The 19,431-nt window shown below is 43.7% G+C and overlaps 1 protein-coding gene across 1 annotated transcript in view; it reads left to right on the top strand.

Annotated features, from left to right (window-relative positions):
- Positions 1-15,918, top strand: part of sorcs3a (sortilin related VPS10 domain containing receptor 3a) — a 309,709-nt gene extending 293,791 nt beyond the window's left edge. Inside the window, exon 27 of the mRNA XM_072463241.1 lies at positions 15,122-15,918. Within this exon, the coding sequence (XP_072319342.1) occupies positions 15,122-15,180 (59 nt within the window). The 3' untranslated portion in view covers positions 15,181-15,918. The remainder of the gene's footprint in view (positions 1-15,121) is intronic.
- The last annotated feature ends 3,513 nt before the right edge of the window (positions 15,919-19,431 follow it).

Raw genomic sequence — 19,431 nt, 5'->3', positions numbered from 1 at the left:
AGAAAGTAAATGACATGGACAAGACTGTACAGCGTGTACAGTTTATTACATCCACCACAAAGAGCACAAAATCCTCTCTATCCACAACCAAGGTATTCTCATTAATTCTGGAACCTCGACACTTGTAGCCTTCACACTTCTTGGGAGCAACGCTGGCTTCCCTCACTTCGCTCTGGCTGGGAGCAGTGCTGGCTCCTCTCTCTGTATTTACTTTAACCTCATTACTTGAAACTTTCTTGACTGCATCCGCATAGGATATACCTTGAGATACCTTAATTTTCTGCACCTCAGCAGCTCTTTTGCTAAACCTGCATCCCCCGTAGGCCGAGCTATGTTCTTCCCCCCAGTTACAGCACTTCAGGTTTGCTCCTTCGTCACACTTCCCATACTCGTGATCTCCTGCATATTTACCACATCTTTGCTTCCCTCTGCAGACCGCTGCAATATGCCCAAAGCGCTGGCCCTTAAAGCAACGCAGGGGCGGTGGAACATATGGCCTAACGTCATGGCACATGAACCCAATGAACACCTTACTAGGCAGGCACCTCCCTTCAAGTGTTACCATTACCGACAAGCTGTCACATCTTACCCCAGACCGGGTCACCTTCAACCGCCTAGCGTCCACCACCGTAGCTCCAGTCAAATTCTCCTTAACTTCATCCACAGACGTCGCCGTAGGGACACCTACGATAACTCCTCTGACCGTGTTTCTTTCAGCATCAGACACAAGAATGTCCTTTCCACCCAGACGTTTAGTTCCAATTGCCTTCCGTTGCTGAGCCGCGTCCTTGCACACGACCAGCAGCGAGCCATCTCTAAGGACACTCGCACTCTTGATCACTCCCACAGCTACAGTTAGGCTCTTTGACAATGCCACTGAATTCCACTCCTTAAAGGATGCACTATCCTGTGCAAGCTTTATGATCACCTTACAGTCTCTGCTCTCACTCCGGATATCAATAGCTTCAGCCTCATCCTGCTGCTCATTCCCAGAACCCTCGGACGAGCTAAGGGACTTTTTACGTTTCCGGGCACGTGCAGCCAGAAAAGGCTGCTCCTCCACGCCTTCCAGAACGTCTTCGACCACGATCCACTCTCCTCCGCCATCTCCCGTCTCTCCAGATCTTATCTTATCTTATCTTATCCTTTAAGATAAGATAAGATAAGATAAGATAAGACAACTATTCTTGTCGTAGAATAGTTGTTGTTGTTGTTGTTTTATGGCGGTTGGCATCCGAGTGTTGCATTACCGCCAGACTTTATTCCTTAGACTGTTGTTGCTGTTGTTATTGTTTTATGGCAGTCGACAGCCGAGTGTCGCATTACCGCCAGCAAGAGTGGAGGTCCCAAGTGTGCAGGTTCCAGAATTAATGAGAATACCCTGGTTGTGGATAGAGAGGATTTTGTACTCTTTATGGTGGATGTTGTAAACTGTGCTGCTCAGACTCAAAGCAGAACTGAAAGGATCAGGATCATTGCTAAAGCTGCAGGGAGATTCCTTGGAACAAAGGAGCTTGATTGGGCAGATATAGAAAACAGGCTAAAGGCGCTAAATGGGAGTCGGAGTGATGGGGGTCTGCTTGTGGGGAGTCAGAGTGATCAGTGTGACGAGATGGGGGTGGGGGTGGTCTCCTGTCCTCGCCCAGTTGTTGTTGTTGTTGTTGTTTTATGGCGGTTGGCATCCAATTGTTGCATTACCGCCAGACTTTATTCCTCAGACTTTGTCGTAGTCCTCAGACTCTGTCGTAGTCCGTAAAAGTACTCCTTCCATTGCTTTGGTGTTACAAAGCCCATGAGGTCATGATATGTCTTTGTGACCGGCTTTATTCCAGGGAGACTCTTCTTCATCTTCCTCTCCTTCTTGGTCTGCTTGTGGGGAGTCAGAGTGATCAGTGTGACGAGATGGGGGTGGGGGTGGTCTCCTGTCCTCGCCCAGTCTCGTAGACGCACGGCTACCAAGCAGCGACATCAGTCGAAATATTAAAGCCTAAAGAATGAAGCCTAAAGAATAAAGCTGTACGGTGGAAGCGCCGAACGTCAAAGAAGGAGAGGAAGATGAAGAAGAGTCTCCCTGGAATAAAGCCGGTTGGTCTCTGAAACAACAACAACTATTCTAGTCACAAAGACATATCATGACCTCATGGGTTTTGTAACACCAAAGCAATGGAAGGAGTACTTTTACGGACTACGACAGAGTCTGAGGACTGCGAAAAGTCTGAGGAATAAAGTCTGGCGGTAATGCAACAATTGGATGCCAACCGCCATAAAACAACAACAACAACAACACACCCCAACTCTATAAACGTTTACCCAACCCTGTGCTATAGAAGTAAGCAACCACAGCCTCACACAAATCCTGTGACTGGATCGCAAGAACGTTCCGCTACTCGAGCCAGTCACGGGCACAAAACTTAGTCAGATCATCATAAATCCATTTCTTCACAGTGAACGTCTTGAGTGTCCTTGCAGCCGCTGTTTTTTTTTCGTGTTTGACAGTGGCAGCGTGGTGGTCCTCAGCGCGCACATGCGCTACGCTGCCTTCCGCCGCTGTACAACTACAACAATAATTGTCGACTGTAGTATAGCGCACCCGAGTTTGTGCATAGGAATCACTTTTGGTATGTTCACCGCGCTGTTTTTGCCAATTAAAAATATATTACGGCGAAAAATTAGTGTCGGTCAGTATGTCCGTCGAGGCTTGCATTCTCATCTATTTCATTGTTTGTTTTGCACAACTTAAAACCCACTCCTTTGCCGTCCATGCATTGTCCGTTTAATATTAGAGGCCTTATTTATCAATGATTTCCTATTAGTCTGCGCTCAACAGTTTCAGCCTGAAGCAGCGTTTTAGCTTAGCTTAGCTTAGTTCCGCCCGGTTCCGGTAGTCTAACTCGACCCCCAAAAGTCAGCGTTAAAGCAATCCTTTAGAGTAAGAGTACCTCAGTTCCGCTGCAAATTGATCTCTGCGAGTCCAATAATGCAAGGGTCCAGTGCAGCAGATCACACAGCACTAAACAGTGCTCAACAGTGCTGCAGTGTTTAGACTTGACTTAGCTTAGCTCCGACAGGCTCAGGTGGAACAACAACAAGCCAAAAGTGACAATAAAATCACGAAAACTAACACCAAACCACCATGAAACACAGTGTTAAAGCAATCCTTTAGAATAAAAGTACGTCAGTTCCATTCAATGCAATGCAGGAGTCCAATGCTGCAGATCTCACAGCGCTGAACAGTGCAGGGTTTTAGCTTAGTTTAGCTTAGCTCCGTCCGGCTCCGGTCGAAAAATAACAACATTGCACGGCTGGAAATAGGTAACGCCCCCGAGCGGAGAGCTGGAAAAAGACCTGAAAACTACCCATTTTTAACAGCTTAATGTATACTTTTAAGACAACCAATAGTGCTATCTGAAGCACACAGGGGCTCCTCCATAACTTCAACTTGCACATTCTGCAAAAAAATGAAAATCACACATTTGAAAAAAAAAAAAACTTATCTTATCTTGTCTTTTTCTCTGTATGGTCGGGGGTTTTACAGGTGGCGGGTCACATATTTAGTGTTAATTATCTCTTTATTAAACTGTATATAAAGTTGAGATTATGCACTGCTTGCATATGCTTTATTTTATGTATTTGTCATGAGTGACAATTATGTATCCAAAATCTAGCATGATAACATAAATGAATAGAAAGTTATTATATATAAATACACAATATCACCACTCCCTAGATACTATATAATATTGAACTAATTTATAAGCATTGCAATTTTCCTAAATGAACACAAACTGGGTATTTGTATCCCCCTCTGGCTTCCTTTCAAGCCATTGAAATTAGAATTATTGTTTACCAAAGGAAATCGGCAACTTATTATCTGTTAAGCATTCTTAATTAATGGGAGCGGAGGGAGTTGGAGCAAGAGCCCTGAAGGCTTTAAACAGTAGAAGAATAGATTGTTCTAAAGACCGAGAACAATGAATAATGAATGAAACTAAGAGTGTGCCGCCTCAGCATCCGCCGAGCCAAAGAAGGAAGGGCTTTAATCTCTGGACGGTGGTCTCAATACAGGACAAGGTCAAGGGTGAAGTTTGACAGCTGCCTGTAGTTTCAAATAAGCACCAAATCACTATATATTCCTCAGTCATTTAAGAAATGATAAGATAAAGATATTCCTTTATTGTCCCACATGGGGAAATTTCATTGGTGCAACGCAGGTAGATGCATCAGACTTATATAGCACTTTACCAAAGACGTGAGTGAGGCGAGAGCTGTCTATTTCAGTATATTTGATGATTTTTGACCCAGGGAGGCCCAAGAGCACAGAAAAGTCACGAAAACTATAAGCCTGATTCACACCATTTGTAGTTTAAGTTATTTTTACATGTTTGTCAAATTGCATGGAGTGACAGGAGGTTCACTTTGTAGTCTGTAGGGCTGTAGTCCTTAGGTTGTTTAGTCTAGTGACTCTAAAAAACAGTACCACCTAAGATTTATGGGTTTCCAAGTACCACCAGAGCCTAACTCGAACTTTATCAATCCTAATTGAAGGCTAAACGTGGTCTAAAATAAATAACGATTTACCCAAAGTAGAACAAATCATGAATAGATTTGTCTTTGAATTAAATACTTCGACTGCAAAGGGCCCTGCGTACCGTCAGAGGCAGCCGTTGTACCACAGATTGAGAAACCCTGGTTTAGTCCATTAATCTGTCGATTTATTTACGTGTATATTTCTACATGAACATTGCTGTAAATGTATAAAAGGCTGTTTGTCCGTTGTCCCTGAACAGGTGTGGAACAGGTCTCCCTAGAAAGTACATTGATTAATCGATCTAAAGACCCAACGGGATATTACAGCAGTGAAACAGAAAATGCGAAAGCCTTTAGTTAAAGTATGGTGTACGATGGTGTCTTATTTGGTAAAATGTTATATTAGTCAACTTATTATTTCGGTAAGATTATAAGCATAAAGGTGATGGAGGGAGTGAGCTGGTGTCCCAACTCTCCTAAATCACTCTGAGCGCTTTAGTCAACTTTTCAACCTCTGTCAATGGCAACATGGCTTTATTTCTAACTTTGATTATTTCTGGTCTGACTCAAGCCTCTACAAAAATGATGGTGTGCATCTCAACAGCAAGGGAGTTGCATTACTCACATATAACTATTTTCAATACATTGCTTGTATATATCTTTATGATATAAATGGCATGGCATGACTCATTTGAATCCTGCCACTAAGAGCTCCGCTCAGCTGCCATCTCCAGGTCCAGGTTCACTAAGCCGACCCTATAAACAATCTAAAACGCCCCGAAACAGGCCAATCAGGGTCAGTCTACTGCTAGGAGCTCTAGCGCTCTCTGGCAGTTGCGCATTGTGCCCCGAAATGACTCACTTGAAGACTGGACATGGTTTTCCCTATTAAGCCAGTTATAACTATGAGAGATCACAGATATAGACATTCCATCTGTGAAACTGTGTTTCAAAACCTGCATCAAATTAATATTAGATCCGCTCCCCCATTGCACAAATGTTTGACCTATTCTGACAAATCAGACCAATTTAATTGTATGTACCAAGACACTGTTCAGCTCCACTGAAACCACATGGAAAATTGCTGTGCTAAATGACAGGTCTTTATGTAACAAATCTGTTTTAATCAATCATCCATCCATCTTCTGCCGCTTTATCCGGGGCCGGGTCGCGGGGGCAGCAGTCTGAGCAGGGACTCCCAGACTTCCTTCTCCCCAGACACTTCCTCTAACTCCTCCGGGGGGATCCCGAGGCGTTCCCAGGCCAGCCGAGAGACATAGTCTCTCCAGCGTGTCCTGGGTCTTCCCCGGGGCCTCTTCCCGGTGGGACATGCCTGAAACACCTCCCGAGGGAGGCACCCAGGAGGCATCCGGAACAGATGCCCGAGCCACCTCAGCTGGCTCCTCTCGACGTGGAGGAGCAGCGGCTCTACTCCGAGCTCCCTCCGTGTGGCCGAGCTCCTCACCTTATCTCTAAGGGAGCGCCTGGCCACACGGCGGAGGAAACTCATTTCGACCGCTTGTATCCGCGATCTTGTTCTTTCGGTCACTACCCAAAGCTCATGACCATAGGTGAGGGTAGGAACGTAGACCGACCGGTAAATCGAGAGCTTTGCCTTTCGGCTCAGCTCCCTCTTCACCACAACGGTCCGATGCAGCGACTGCATCACTGCAGCCGCTGCACCGATCCGCCTGTCGATCTCACGCTCCATCCTTCCCTCACTCGTGAACAAGACCCCGAGATACTTAAACTCCTCCACTTGGGGCAAGGACACCCCACCCACCTCGAGAGGGCAAGCCACCTTTTTCCGGTCGAGAACCATGGCCTCGGATTTGGAGGTGCTGATTTTCATCCCAGCCGCTTCACACTCGGCTGCAAACCGTCCCAGTGCATGCTGCAGGTCCGGGTTTGATGGAGCCATCAGGACAACATCGTCTGCAAACAGCAGAGATGAGACCCTGTGGTCCCCAAACCAGACACCCTCCGACCCCTGACTGCGCCTAGAAATTCTGTCCATAAAAATTATGAACAGAACCGGTGACAAAGGGCAGCCCTGGCAGAGTCCAACATGCACTGGGAACAGGTCTGACTTACTGCCGGCAATGCGAACACAGCTCCTGCTCCGGTCATACAGGGACCGGACAGCCCTGAGCAAAGGGCCCCGGACCCCGTACTCCCGAAGCACCCCCCAAAGGACACCCCGAGGGACACGGTCGAAAGCCTTCTCCAGATCCACAAAGCACATGTAGACTGGTTGGGCAAACTCCCATGAACCCTCGAGCACCCGATGGAGGGTATAGAGCTGGTCCAGTGTTCCACGACCGGGACGAAAACCACTCTGCTCCTCCTGAATCCGAGGTTCGACTATCGGTCGGATTCTCCTCTCCAGTACCTTGGAATAGACCTTACCTGGGAGGCTGAGGAGTGTGATCCCTCTGTAGTTGGAACACACCCTCCGGTCCCCCTTCTTGAACAGAGGGACCACCACCCCGGTCTGCCAGTCCAGAGGCACGGTCCCCGAACGCCACGCGATGTTGCAGAGACGTGTCAACCAAGACAGTCCTACAACATCCAGATACTTTAGGTACTCAGGGCGGATCTCATCCACCCCCGGAGCCCTGCCACCGAGGAGTTTGCGAACAACCTCAGTGACTTCAGCTTGGGTGATGGATGAGCCAGCCTCCGAGTCCCCGGTCTCTACTTCCTCTTCGGAAGACGTGACTGAGGGATTAAGGAGATCCTCAAAGTATTCCTTCCACCGTCCGACGACATCCCCAGTCGAGGTCAGCAGGCCTCCACCCGCACCGTAAACGGTGTTGGTGAGACACTGCTTCCCCCTCCTGAGGCGCCGGACGGTTTGCCAGAATTTCTTTGGTGCCGACCGATAGTCCTCCTCCATGGCCTCCCCGAACTCCCCCCAGGCCCGGGTTTTTGCCTCTGCGACAGCACGAGCCGCGGCTCGCTTGGCCTGCCGATACCCCTCGATGACCTCCGGAGACCTACAAGCCAGAGTGGCCTGATAGGCCTCCTTCTTCAGTCTGACGGCATCCCTTACTTCCGGTGTCCACCACCGGGTTCGGGGGTTGCCGCCACGACAGGCACCGGAGACCTTGCGACCACAGCTCCGCGCAGCCGCATCAACAATGGAGGCGGAGAACATGGTCCACTCGGACTCAATGTCCCCAGCCTCCCCCGGGACATGGGAGAAGCTCTCCCGGAGGTGCGAGTTGAATACCCTACTGACAGAGGGCTCCACTAGACGTTCCCAACAGACCCTCACAATGCGCTTGGGTCTGCCAAGTCTGTCCGGCTTCCTCCTCCGCCAGCGGATCCAACTCACCACCAGGTGGTGATCGGTTGACAACTCTGCCCCTCTCTTCACCCGAGTGTCCAAGACACGCGGCCGGAGGTCTGATGACACGACAACAAAGTCGATCATTGACCTCCGGCCTAGGGTGTCCTGGTGCCATGTGCACTGATGAACACCCTTGTGCTTGAACATGGTGTTCGTTATGGACAATCCGTGGCTAGCACAGAAGTCCAATAACTGAACACCGCTCGGGTTCAGATCGGGGAAGCCGTTCTTCCCGATCACCCCTCTCCAGGTGTCACTGTCATTGCCCACGTGGGCGTTGAAGTCCCCCAGTAGAACAACGGAGTCCCCGGTCGGTGCACTGTCCAGTACCCCTCCCAAGGACTCCAAGAAGGCCGGGTACTCTGCACTGCTGTTCGGCCCGTAGGCCGCCACAACAGTGAGAGACCTGTCCCCCACCCGAAGGCGGAGGGACGCGACCCTCTCGTTCACCGGGGTAAACTCCAACACGTGGCGGCTGAGCTGAGGGGCTATCAGCAAGCCCACACCAGCCCGTCGCCTCTCCCCGCGGGCAACACCAGAGAAGTTGAGCGTCCAGCCCCTCTCGAGGAGATGGGTTCCAGAGCCCAAACTGTGCGTGGAGGTGAGGCCGACTATATCTAGTCGGTATCGCTATCCAGGGGTCCCTGGATTGACCAAGGGTCAATCCAGGGACCCCTTCTGTTCAATCTCTACATGCTGCCGTTAGGTCAGTTAATACGAAAGATCAGATCTATGTTTCACTGTCGGCAGGTGAATATGGACCAGTGGATTCACTCTGTCACTGCATCCAACAGATCAGTTTGTGGATGCAAAACAACTTTCTCCAGCTGAACTCAGACAAGACTGAAATTGATGTCTTTAGCACACAGAAACAAATAGAAAGTGTTAGCGGTCACCTCCAGTCTCTCTCTCTAAAAATGTTAAATCAAGTAAGAAATTCAGGGATAATAATGGACTCAGACTGGAATTTCAACAGCTACATCAATTCAGTAGCATCAGTAGCTTTTTTCCATCTGAAAGAACAATTTATAATACCTACACCTTAATTTGCCTTTACAAAGCATGAACAAAGACGTAATTCGTATTGAACAAATACTTAATTAAGCATGATTCCTGATTAGTAACTACCTAATTAAGGTTAGGTTAAGGTTAAGAGTTAAGTTTAGAGTATTAATTAATTTGTATCTAGACCTGAATCATTTTTAACAGTTTGTTCACAATGAATTAAGTATTTGTTCTTGCTTTACTAAGGCAGGAATAAGTGCTACCAAAATGAAAAAATATAGAGTCCAAACCAGACTTGGAGAGACTTATCCATGCGTTTGACTCCAGTAGATTAGACTGTAACGGCCTGCTCACTGGCCTCTCCAAACGAGTTGTAAAACAGCTGCAGTACATCCAGAACGCTGCTGCTCGAGTCCTGACTAGAACCAGGAAGTATGATCACATTAGTCCTGTTCTCAGGTCTCTGCACTGGCCCCTGTGGCTCAGAGAAGAGACCGGCCTCCTGCTGGTGCCAGAGTCAGGACTAAACATGGACCGGCCTCCTGCTGGTGCCAGAGTCAGGACTAAACATGGACCGACCTCCTGCTGGTGCCAGAGTCAGGACTAAACATGGACCGGCCTCCTGCTGGTGCCAGAGTCAGGACTAAACATGGACCGGCCTCCTGCTGGTGCCAGAGTCAGGACTAAACATGGACCGGCCTCCTGCTGGTGCCAGAGTCAGGACTAAACATGGACCGGCCTCCTGCTGGTGCCAGAGTCAGGACTAAACATGGACCGGCCTCCTGCTGGTGCCCAGAGTCAGGACTAAACATGGACCGGCCTCCTGCTGGTGCCAGAGTCAGGACTAAACATGGACCGGCCTCCTGCTGGTGCCAGAGTCAGGACTAAACATGGACCGGCCTCCTGCTGGTGCCAGAGTCAGGACTAAACATGGACCGGCCTCCTGCTGGTGCCAGAGTCAGGACTAAACATGGACCGGCCTCCTGCTGGTGCCAGAGTCAGGACTAAACTGGTATCCAGCCTGGTATCTCCCATAGCTAGGATGCACTGGGTCTCAGCGTTGCCGGGACTTATTGTCACATTAAAAATCAAACAAACCCGGGGCCCTATGTAAAAAGAGCCCCCCCTAGTGCTATTTCTGTAGTCACATCATCACACAGATGGAAAAACAAAATGCGAGTCAGGCCCAATCTGAGAAATGTGATTCATATTCCCTGTGAAAAGATAAAAAGAAGAGCAGTCTTGATGCCGCAGTACTGAGTCATTACCGGCCCATCTCTAATCTGCCATTTTGGGGCAAAGTCCTTGAAAAGGTTGTTTACCAACAGCTCACAGATTTCCTCTTAATAAACAACTCATTTGATGTTTTTCAGTCAGGTTTTAGACCTCATCACAGCACTGAGACTGCTCTTGTCAAGGTGACAAATGACATCCGCCTGAACACTGACACGGGCAAAGCCTCAGTCTTAATTCTGTTAGATCTGAGTGCTGCTTTTGACACTGTCGATCATGGGATCCTCTTACAGAGACTAGAGGACTGGGTGGGCATCACTGGCACTGCCCTAAACTGGTTAAGGTCCTATCTGGAAGACAGGAAGTACTTTGTTGAAATTGGTAGCTGTGTCTCAGACCACATGACCCTGACCTGTGGAGTGCCCCATGGGTCAGTCCTGGGTCCCCTTCTGTTCAACCTCTACATGCTGCCGTTGGGTCAGTTGATACGCAGTGAAAATGTGTCCTATCACAATTATGCAGACGACACTCAGATCTATGTTTCACTGTCGGCAGGTGACTATGGACCAGTAGATTCACTCTGTCACTGCATCCAACAGATCAGTTTGTGGATGCAAAACAACTTTCTCCAGCTGAACTCAGACAAGACTGAAATAATCGTTTTTGGCCCACAGAAACAAAGAGAAAGTGTTAGCGGTCACCTCCAGAGTCTCGCTCTAAAACCTACAAACCAAATTAGAAATCTGGGGGTAATAATGGACTCAGACTTGAACTTTAATTGCCACGTCAAATCAATAACATCAGCAGCTTTTTACCATCTAAAAAACATTGCCAAAATCAAAAATATAGTGTCAAAACCAGATTTAGAGAGACTTATCCACGCGTTTGTCTCCAGTAGATTAGACTACTGTAACGGCCTGCTCACTGGTCTCTCCAAACGAGCTGTAAAACAGCTGCAGTACATCCAGAACGCTGCTGCTCGGGTCCTGACCAGAACCAGGAAGTACCAACACATTAGTCCTGTTCTCAGGTCTCTGCACTGGCTCCTGTGGCTCAGAGAAGAGACTTTAAAGCAGCTCTGCTTGTGTACAAGTCTCTCCATGGCCTAGCACCAAAGTACATCTTGGATATGTTAGTGCCATATGAACCATCTCGGACTCTGAGGACCTCAGGGACCGGCCTCCTGCTGGTGCCCAGAGTCAGGACAAAACATGGAGAATCTGCGTTTCAGTTTTATGCAGCTAAAATCTGGAACAGTCTTCCTGAAGATGTGAGACAGGCTTCTACTCTGACAATGTTCAAATCTAAGCTAAAAACTGTTTTCTTTAGCTGCGCATATGACTGAAAGGATTTTTTCTTTGCACTCTTCTCTTTTGTTTGTGATTTTATTAGTTTAGAAAATCAGTTGGATTGATAATTTTTAATTTAGTTAATTGTATTGTATTTCTGTTTCTGTAATTTCTTTGTGATTTGAATGCATTTTTCCTGCTGTGTGAAGCACTTTGAATTGCCTTGTGTATGAAATGTGCTCTACAAATAAACTTGCCTTGCCTTGCCTAAACATGGACCGGCCTCCTGCTGGTGCCAGAGTCAGGACCAGACACGTGGGATCTACAGTCCATTTTTATGGGGCAAAAGTCTAGAATAGTCTTCCTGAGTTTGTGAGACAGGCCCGCACCCCGTCTGTGTTTAAGTCTTGGCTCAAGTCTATTTTGTTTAGCTGTGCCTATGAGATATGTTTCACTATTTTAAATACATTTCAATTTGTTTTCATGTTTTTATTGATTTCTTGTCATCTATATTGTATTGTGGTTTTAATGTGGTGTTATCATCACTTTGACTACATGTTATCATGGGGTTACTATTGGTACAAAAACAAAATGCACAGTAACTAATTAAACAAAAATAATTAATTGCTTTAGGTAAACCACAATTAAACCAAAAGTGTGGTCCTTATCAGCAGCTGCAAAGAAAACACTGTTATTTCATTCTGAACAAAAAGGGGCTGAAGCCTTTAGACATTCATTTGAGAATTGGCTCTGCTCATTCACTTAAAACATGCATTCCTGTTACATAAATAAGGCCGAAACACCAAACTTCAATTTGACAAAAGTTTAATAAGTTGTTTTTGCTGAAAGTTTTACAGAAACTTGAGGAAAAATCTATTGTACATGCGATGGAACGCTTTGGCAAGTACCCTATGACAAATATTTATAACGCTGGATTGATGATAAACTTCCCTTCAACAAACACTGACAACATGCATTCCTCTTAATTGTGGAAAACATTTAATCCAGGCTTCATTTCTCTTAGTTTTAGATTATGGTGATTTTGTGTACATACATTCTACAGCAACAGTGTTAAAACCTCTGAACTCGGTTTATCATTCAGCTCTAAGGTTCATTACAGGAGAAGGAAGCAGAACTCACCACTGCGATGGCGCACGGTCAGGGCTATCAGGGCAATCAAGGCAAGCTGTAATTGACCAACAAAATAAAAAAATACTGTCACAAATTAGTGTCACAACTATATATTAATTGTTTTAAAATATATCCAAATAAGCCCATTTTCCCCTCACCTCTGCTGCTGAAGCTTGGCTGAAGTCACAGTGTCTTTAGTGGCCCCTACAGGCCGCTGGGCAGTACTGCACGGGAAGCATGATTCTGCTTTTACCACAGCTGCTCAGTCTGTGACCGTGTTCAGAGGCCCGTTCATGCTCCGCTCTCTAACACGAGCTTTTAGAGCAGCTTCTTTTATAGGTCTGCACATGCTCTGAGGACCACACAGCCTTAAACTAATAGATCTCTGCTCAAACCACGCTGAATAAACCTGTGTGGGAATCAAGGATGTTTGCAGGTTCTGCCCTAACTGAGCATGTGCAGAGAAGAAGCAAAGCAACAGCAGCAACAAGCTGACATAAAACCGATCTTCTAGAGACAAGTCTTTGTTTGCAGCCAAGGCTCTTTTTACTTTCATAATGATTAGATGTTAGTTAGAAATAAAGGCAGTCATTTAAAACAACATAGAGTGCTAATTTGTGTAACGAATTGGTCAGTGAAGTGATCTTATTTAATCGTTCAGCACATGGGTGAGGTAAGGGAGTTTAGCTCAGTGGGATAAGCGTGTGACCTTCATGTGGGAGGCTGGGGTTTAAAGCCCCACATTGCATATTAGATTATTGTTGTTTTTTTCACTTTTGTGTTATCCACTAAGTATTGAACACCCCAAGTCTGCTTGCCCATTTATAAAAGTCACTGCACGCTACTGCACCACTGTCAATTATATTCTAAAGAAGGATGGAAATCATTGGATGCAAGAAGAGAACAACACCTTTTGTTTTTTACAAGGCTCCTACTGGTGTTTTGTCTGATTATTTAACACAACTTTTAGCTATGGAACAAAGCACAGACGTTTTTTAAATGGGATAATCTTGTAACATTTTATGAAGTCAAGATAGTGCTCTTATTCCATATTGTATGGGATATTTTATTTCACTTATTGAATGTTTTATTGATGGTTTATTGGCATTTTTAATCTGACATTCTGTACTTGTTTTGTGTGTGTTTTGTGAACACAGGGTCCCATGAAAAAGAGAGCTTCTCCTATTGAGAGAAGTATAAATAAAGAAATAAAACATCAGAGTGAGAAAAGGGAACATGTTTCAGAACAGATATTCTCTTTTATGGTTCAAAATCGGGTTTAGGTCCTTGAATATGTATATAAAGATTCCCTTGTTGGCAATTCCCTTGTTGAATTGCTTGGTTCATTTTGTTGACATGTTTGACACACACAAAAAATACTGAGGGATTTTTGGAGATCTTATTCAGTTTTGAGTGAATTCAATCTGACAGAAAATCTGCCTAAAATTTGGCAATAAAACATGAATAATTGGCTTGAAATATGAATAAATCCAGCTTAGAATTGAAACAACAAATCCCTCTGCAGGTTCTGTCCAAATCTCCCTACAGGAGAAGTTACAATGTCCCAGAGAAATCAATGGATGAGAGTGGATTAAATGAAATATTTTGTAAAAATGTAGGAGTAAATTGGACAATTTAGTTTCCACAAAAAGCTTATTTGAACAAACTGAAAAAAAAAATAATAGGCTCTCTAGTGCCTCTATAGTGTCTCGCTTTAAGAAACAAATAAATGAAGTCTTTGTTCATGCTTTATTAAAGGAATAATAGAGGATTTTTTGCCGATTTGAGAATTCAAGCAATTGTTGGTCCCTTTTTGAAAAGTGCACACCCACCCCCGTGGGGAAGCACAGAACAGCCCCGCTGTTACACGTGTGTTTGTTTATTAGCACGACGGATTGCATCGCATCTCTCGTCTCCGCTCGATCACAGTCTTTCTCTGTCATCATTTTGTACTGTACACTGAAGGATCTCGCTAAACACACACCAGCATATCAACCACGCACGCGCAGCCTGCTATCCTGGGAACGAGGCTGTAGGTGTGCAGTTGGGCACAAGGGATGATTGATATGTGCGAGGACTAATCGATTGTCCACGCCACGAGGAAATGAGACTCAGATTTGGCACCAAAAAGTCCTCAATGTGTAATTTCAATGTGTAAGAAAAGTATAATACCATAATAGGAATACAAAAATAAATGTAAAAAAATAGGAAATATAGTAATAAAAATAAAAAAGTAAAATAAACACATATTCATGTGCAATTACTGTCGTGATCACATGCAATGGTATTTATTTATTTATTTGTTTTTATCTTTATTATTTTTCCCCTCCATCCCTTGTTGGGAAATGGGAGGTTTTGTCTATGGGAGTTTTTCTTTATTAGAGATCTTCTACTGAGAGTGTTTTTCAAACTTCCTTTAAGTTATCTGTCCTTTTCCTCTGTATCTACCTGCGTTACAACAATGAAATGTCCCCATGTGTGGACAATTAAGGATTATCTTATCTTATCTTAAAAACAAGATTGATACCTAAGTTGTATCCTCTCATTGGCTAACCCCTTTCGCTCTTCTGTTTGTGTGCAGGAGGTGTGGGCAACGCCTGCGAGAGCACAAGGGAAATCCCAAACTGCACCAGTGTGTGAACGCGGAGGCTCGAACGGCTCGTGTACAGAGACGGGACGACCACGGCGGGAGGGTTCACTTTGTTTTATAATTCAACACACCGATGTGAATAGTTTTCTAAAAGGGACCTCATTTCTACAGACTTGCATGGATGTCTCGTCCTACAACATCCATGCAGCAGGGGGCGTCCATGTATACTCAAGATGATTATTATTATTATTGCAAAGTTACTGGCAAAACGTATTGGGGTTTGTGGATGTACAAGCTACATAACAACTTTACTTTGCAGAGTGAGATATGTTTTTGTCAAATGATATAAAGAGTACATTTATTGATTAAGAAATTTGCTTTGAAAATCATTTCTGCCTATATATAGACTTAAGTGTCTCCAGTCAAACAGGGAATATATGAAATGTATTATACACTCATCTGTTCTGTTTAATGTATATAATATTACTTTCTAATGCTTGTAGTCTACAGCAAAAGATGTGTTACAGAGTTTGACATTACTTAAAGAAATCTGCTGTTTTGATAAGGTCCTTGACTTGTGCATGTTCTTATGGAGAACACAATTTATGTGCTGTTGTAGATACAAATGTAAATAGTTCTTTTTTAATCATTCATCTGAAAAAACAATTTCATCATGATGTTAATATTGTTTTTTTTTTTCTATTGTCCGTTTGTGATGTATGTCCAGTAGAAAGAAGAGATTGTTTCACTTTCACGTAAGGCTTTGTGTGAAATGTGCATTGGACACAAAACACCAGGGGAGTCGAATCAATTATAATTTAAAGACTTCAGCGAGGACTATGGCTCATGTGTTTGACCAATCTTTAAGTAACGCTGAAGGGAACAGGGGAGTTTGGCTCTTTGATTAGCTGAATGTGATGAATATATTAATGTTGTATTCATTTTACAGGTGAATAATAAGATTTGGTTTATATGCTAATTCTGTACGGCTCATGAAACAAGGAATATATGTTTCCCAATTGGTTAAAAATGCATTAAATTAAATTGAATTATCTAATGTTAGTCCCTTAGTATTGAACAGGTCATAGTAGCGGCAGTAGTTATAGACTCTGTGACAATAAGATAAGATAAGATAATCCTTTATTATATAGTATATAAGTAATATTTGCAAGGTCCATGGCTCACTGAAAATATTCCTTCTGCACCCCACTTTAGGATCTCGACCCACTGTCTTAAAAATACTTTGTGGCCATGAGCGCAACAAAATGTTTACAAGCTCTCAAACGGCCTTCATAGTTCACAGTGATTCTCAGGGCCCATTATTGTGCCATAAAGCCAAATGTTAGATGATCTAATACAAAAAGCGTGAAATGTGGTTAGGCTGAAGCAAATGGCCCCGTTGCAATAAGAACTCTCTCTGGCCAGAGTAACCACTGCAGTACGAGTAAATAATGCACCGTAAAAGAACAGCATAAAACAGGCTCTTTCTCCTTTAAGCTTTTGGACTAAAGCTCTCATACTCTTAATGACATTTGCCACACACAACCTTATCTGGAAAGCAGCAAACAATGTCTCCAACCAAAGTAGTATCAGAAAGAATAATACACATTGATGTCTTCTGAAACCATCAAAATGTAAATGAAACGCCTTTGAAAATATGGACTTGAAACAATGTGCAAATTAGTTTAATGGCAAGGTGAAATATGATCGTGTTTCTTTTGAGTCGTTTCTCTTTGTTAAGTTTGTTTCAAATGTTCTCATGGACTTCAGGATTTGTAAGATAAAGAAAGTTGCGGTTATACAGAAGTTAATTCCAGATGCTATTTTTAAAGGTGCACTATGTAACTTTTCTGCTGAAGGGTCTGCCACTTGCTTGTCTCCATGGAGATGATGCTGGTTGCTTTGCCTAGAATATTTTACATTATGGCCAATCTTCTTTTCTTTGAGTGACGCTCCTGTCTCACTCTGATTATCCCCTAACTCTGGTTTTAGGACAATAAATGGGTTTACTAGTGTTATATTGTCAATTATTACCCTTATATTTTCTGTTTTTTTACAATATTTATGTCCAAAATCCTCTTTAAAAAAATGCTAAATTCGCTACAAATAACGTTTTGAATTTCAGATCATATAAAATATTGACTTAGTATTATAAATAAATGCGAGGTACATGAGTTTAATGCCATATTGTGTAAGATTCCAGGCAAAACTTAAACATCTTCATTAAGACAAGCGGCACAGTGTACCTTTAGTTACACACTATACATTTAAATGTTTACAGGTATTTCAGTGCTGAACAGATATGATGGTGAAGATGAATACAGCTTTTTATTTTCCAACGGTTTTGATTTGACTTCACAGCCAAACACACCACTTCACCTCACCTCATTATTTGAGACTGTATTTTTGTAAATGACTCATGTATTTGCAGGTTTGATTTGGGCTTTTGCACTGTGCGGTCCAAAAGTTCAAGAGGACTAGAGTGGTTGCCATACAAATACTAGTTCACATAATTTGCAGAATTTAAAATGATGTTAAAATGAAGAAATAAAGTTCAGTAGAATTAGGATTAAAATGACATAACCATACAAAAGGACAAAGCCGGGGACATTTTGACTAAACCAGGACTCATTCAGGACAGAACCAGGACTAAATCAAGACTCAGGACAGAACCAGGACTAAACAAATCCAGTGGACAGTTCCTCACAATTTGAACCACTGTTGGAGGATTTCTTGTATTTATTTCATGTGTGTTTGCTCATCTTGGATTAAGCCTGGTTGGCTCTTTGATGGTTGCTGCTTTGTTCTGAGTCCTATTCATCAAACATTAGGATTAGGAGGAACTCAAGCACTGCTCTTGCGCTTATCATTGTTATGTTCAATGTGTTTTTATTTTTGTCCTGTCAAACCAAACGAATGTATGGTGACTGTAATGGTCCTGCTGTTGGGCCTTAAGATAAAGATGCAGTTTGTAAAAGGAAGACAAGTTGAATTGTTATAGGCATGTTTCCACTGTATGGATGGATACATTGGATGCTATGTACTTTTCAACATTGGTTTGCATGCCAAACCCCCTTGTAATGATGACGAGAGGAGAAAATGTGTTTAAATTGGGCTATTTACACAAAGATAGCAATAAGATTACCTGTGCTATCAATGTGCCAATCTTTCTTTGGATTTGTAGCATTATACACCAGATAACTCTGTGTAATCCCCCTTTCGTCGGTCCATTGTAGACACATATTCAGTTATAGTCATCTGGACACAGTTTCAGAAAAATAAGGTCGACTCTCATCCAAGAGTCAATCAGAGTCAGATCTAATTTGAGAAAAGCCATGGGGCCCAAGCCAGTCTTAGTCTAAACAGGCTCTCATCAATGATGAGGGAGCTGCAGCCTACAAACAATGGGATTTTATGGCCCATTACAAGGCTGTCATGGTAACAAAGAAGGTTGGTTTCAGGGGGAACTTGAGACAGTACTAACAAATAGATAAACAGTACAGGCTATTGTCAGGAGCTTCCGACAGGGGGCAGGGCTTACTCAGATAACAGAGTCCAGATGACTACAACTGAAAATTTCTCTACAATAAACACCAGATAATTGCAGCATTTTAACAATCTCTTTATAAAGTCCATTGAATCAAAGCCTTTGGACAAAATGAGTCAAAGTAATCCCTCATTCGTCCAGGAACTGTCCATGGTAGAAAAGGGTAATCATTTGGACACTGTTTTTGAAATAGAGTATGGCAGTTTTGACTGTCATCTACAAATCCCTTTCAATCTAAAGGTACAGGTCTGAGAAGATGGTATTTATGTTGCCCTGAGCTAGACTAGTCTACAATGGGTTATAATGACCCCAACTCTTTCTAGACCTGTTCACTTTACCATTCAGTGTGTTCAAATGTCAGTCACATTTGACCAAAGTACGGTTAGCATCCATTTTGCACCTACAGTGTAAGAAGGGTAAATTGCCTTGCCCAGTGACACAATGACAACAGGCAGATTGCAGTAGATTTTACATAAAGTAAACTTGTGTCATTTGTTTTTCTGTCATGACCAAACCCACGAGTCTTATTGGAAACATGCTTATACACTATAAAAAGCCGCTCAGCAGTAAGGAAACAAACTGGTCGGCCTTCATACTTGAAGCAAAGACCGTTGTTTTTTAACTCTCTGAAGATTTGCATGCATCATCTGTAACGTTCTGTTCCATCTTGATTTCAATATTTCTACAGTACATAATCTGTCATTTTGAAATTCTTTCAAATAAATGTATTTTTGTATATCAGCACTTTTTCTCG

Source organism: Eucyclogobius newberryi, unplaced genomic scaffold (genome assembly GCF_026437365.1).
Source record: "Eucyclogobius newberryi isolate DKJ021-1_F unplaced genomic scaffold, fEucNew1.0.hap1 SCAF_4, whole genome shotgun sequence".
Classification (NCBI taxonomy): Eukaryota; Metazoa; Chordata; class Actinopteri; order Gobiiformes; family Gobiidae; genus Eucyclogobius; species Eucyclogobius newberryi.
This window is presented reverse-complemented; position numbering and strand designations above follow the sequence as displayed.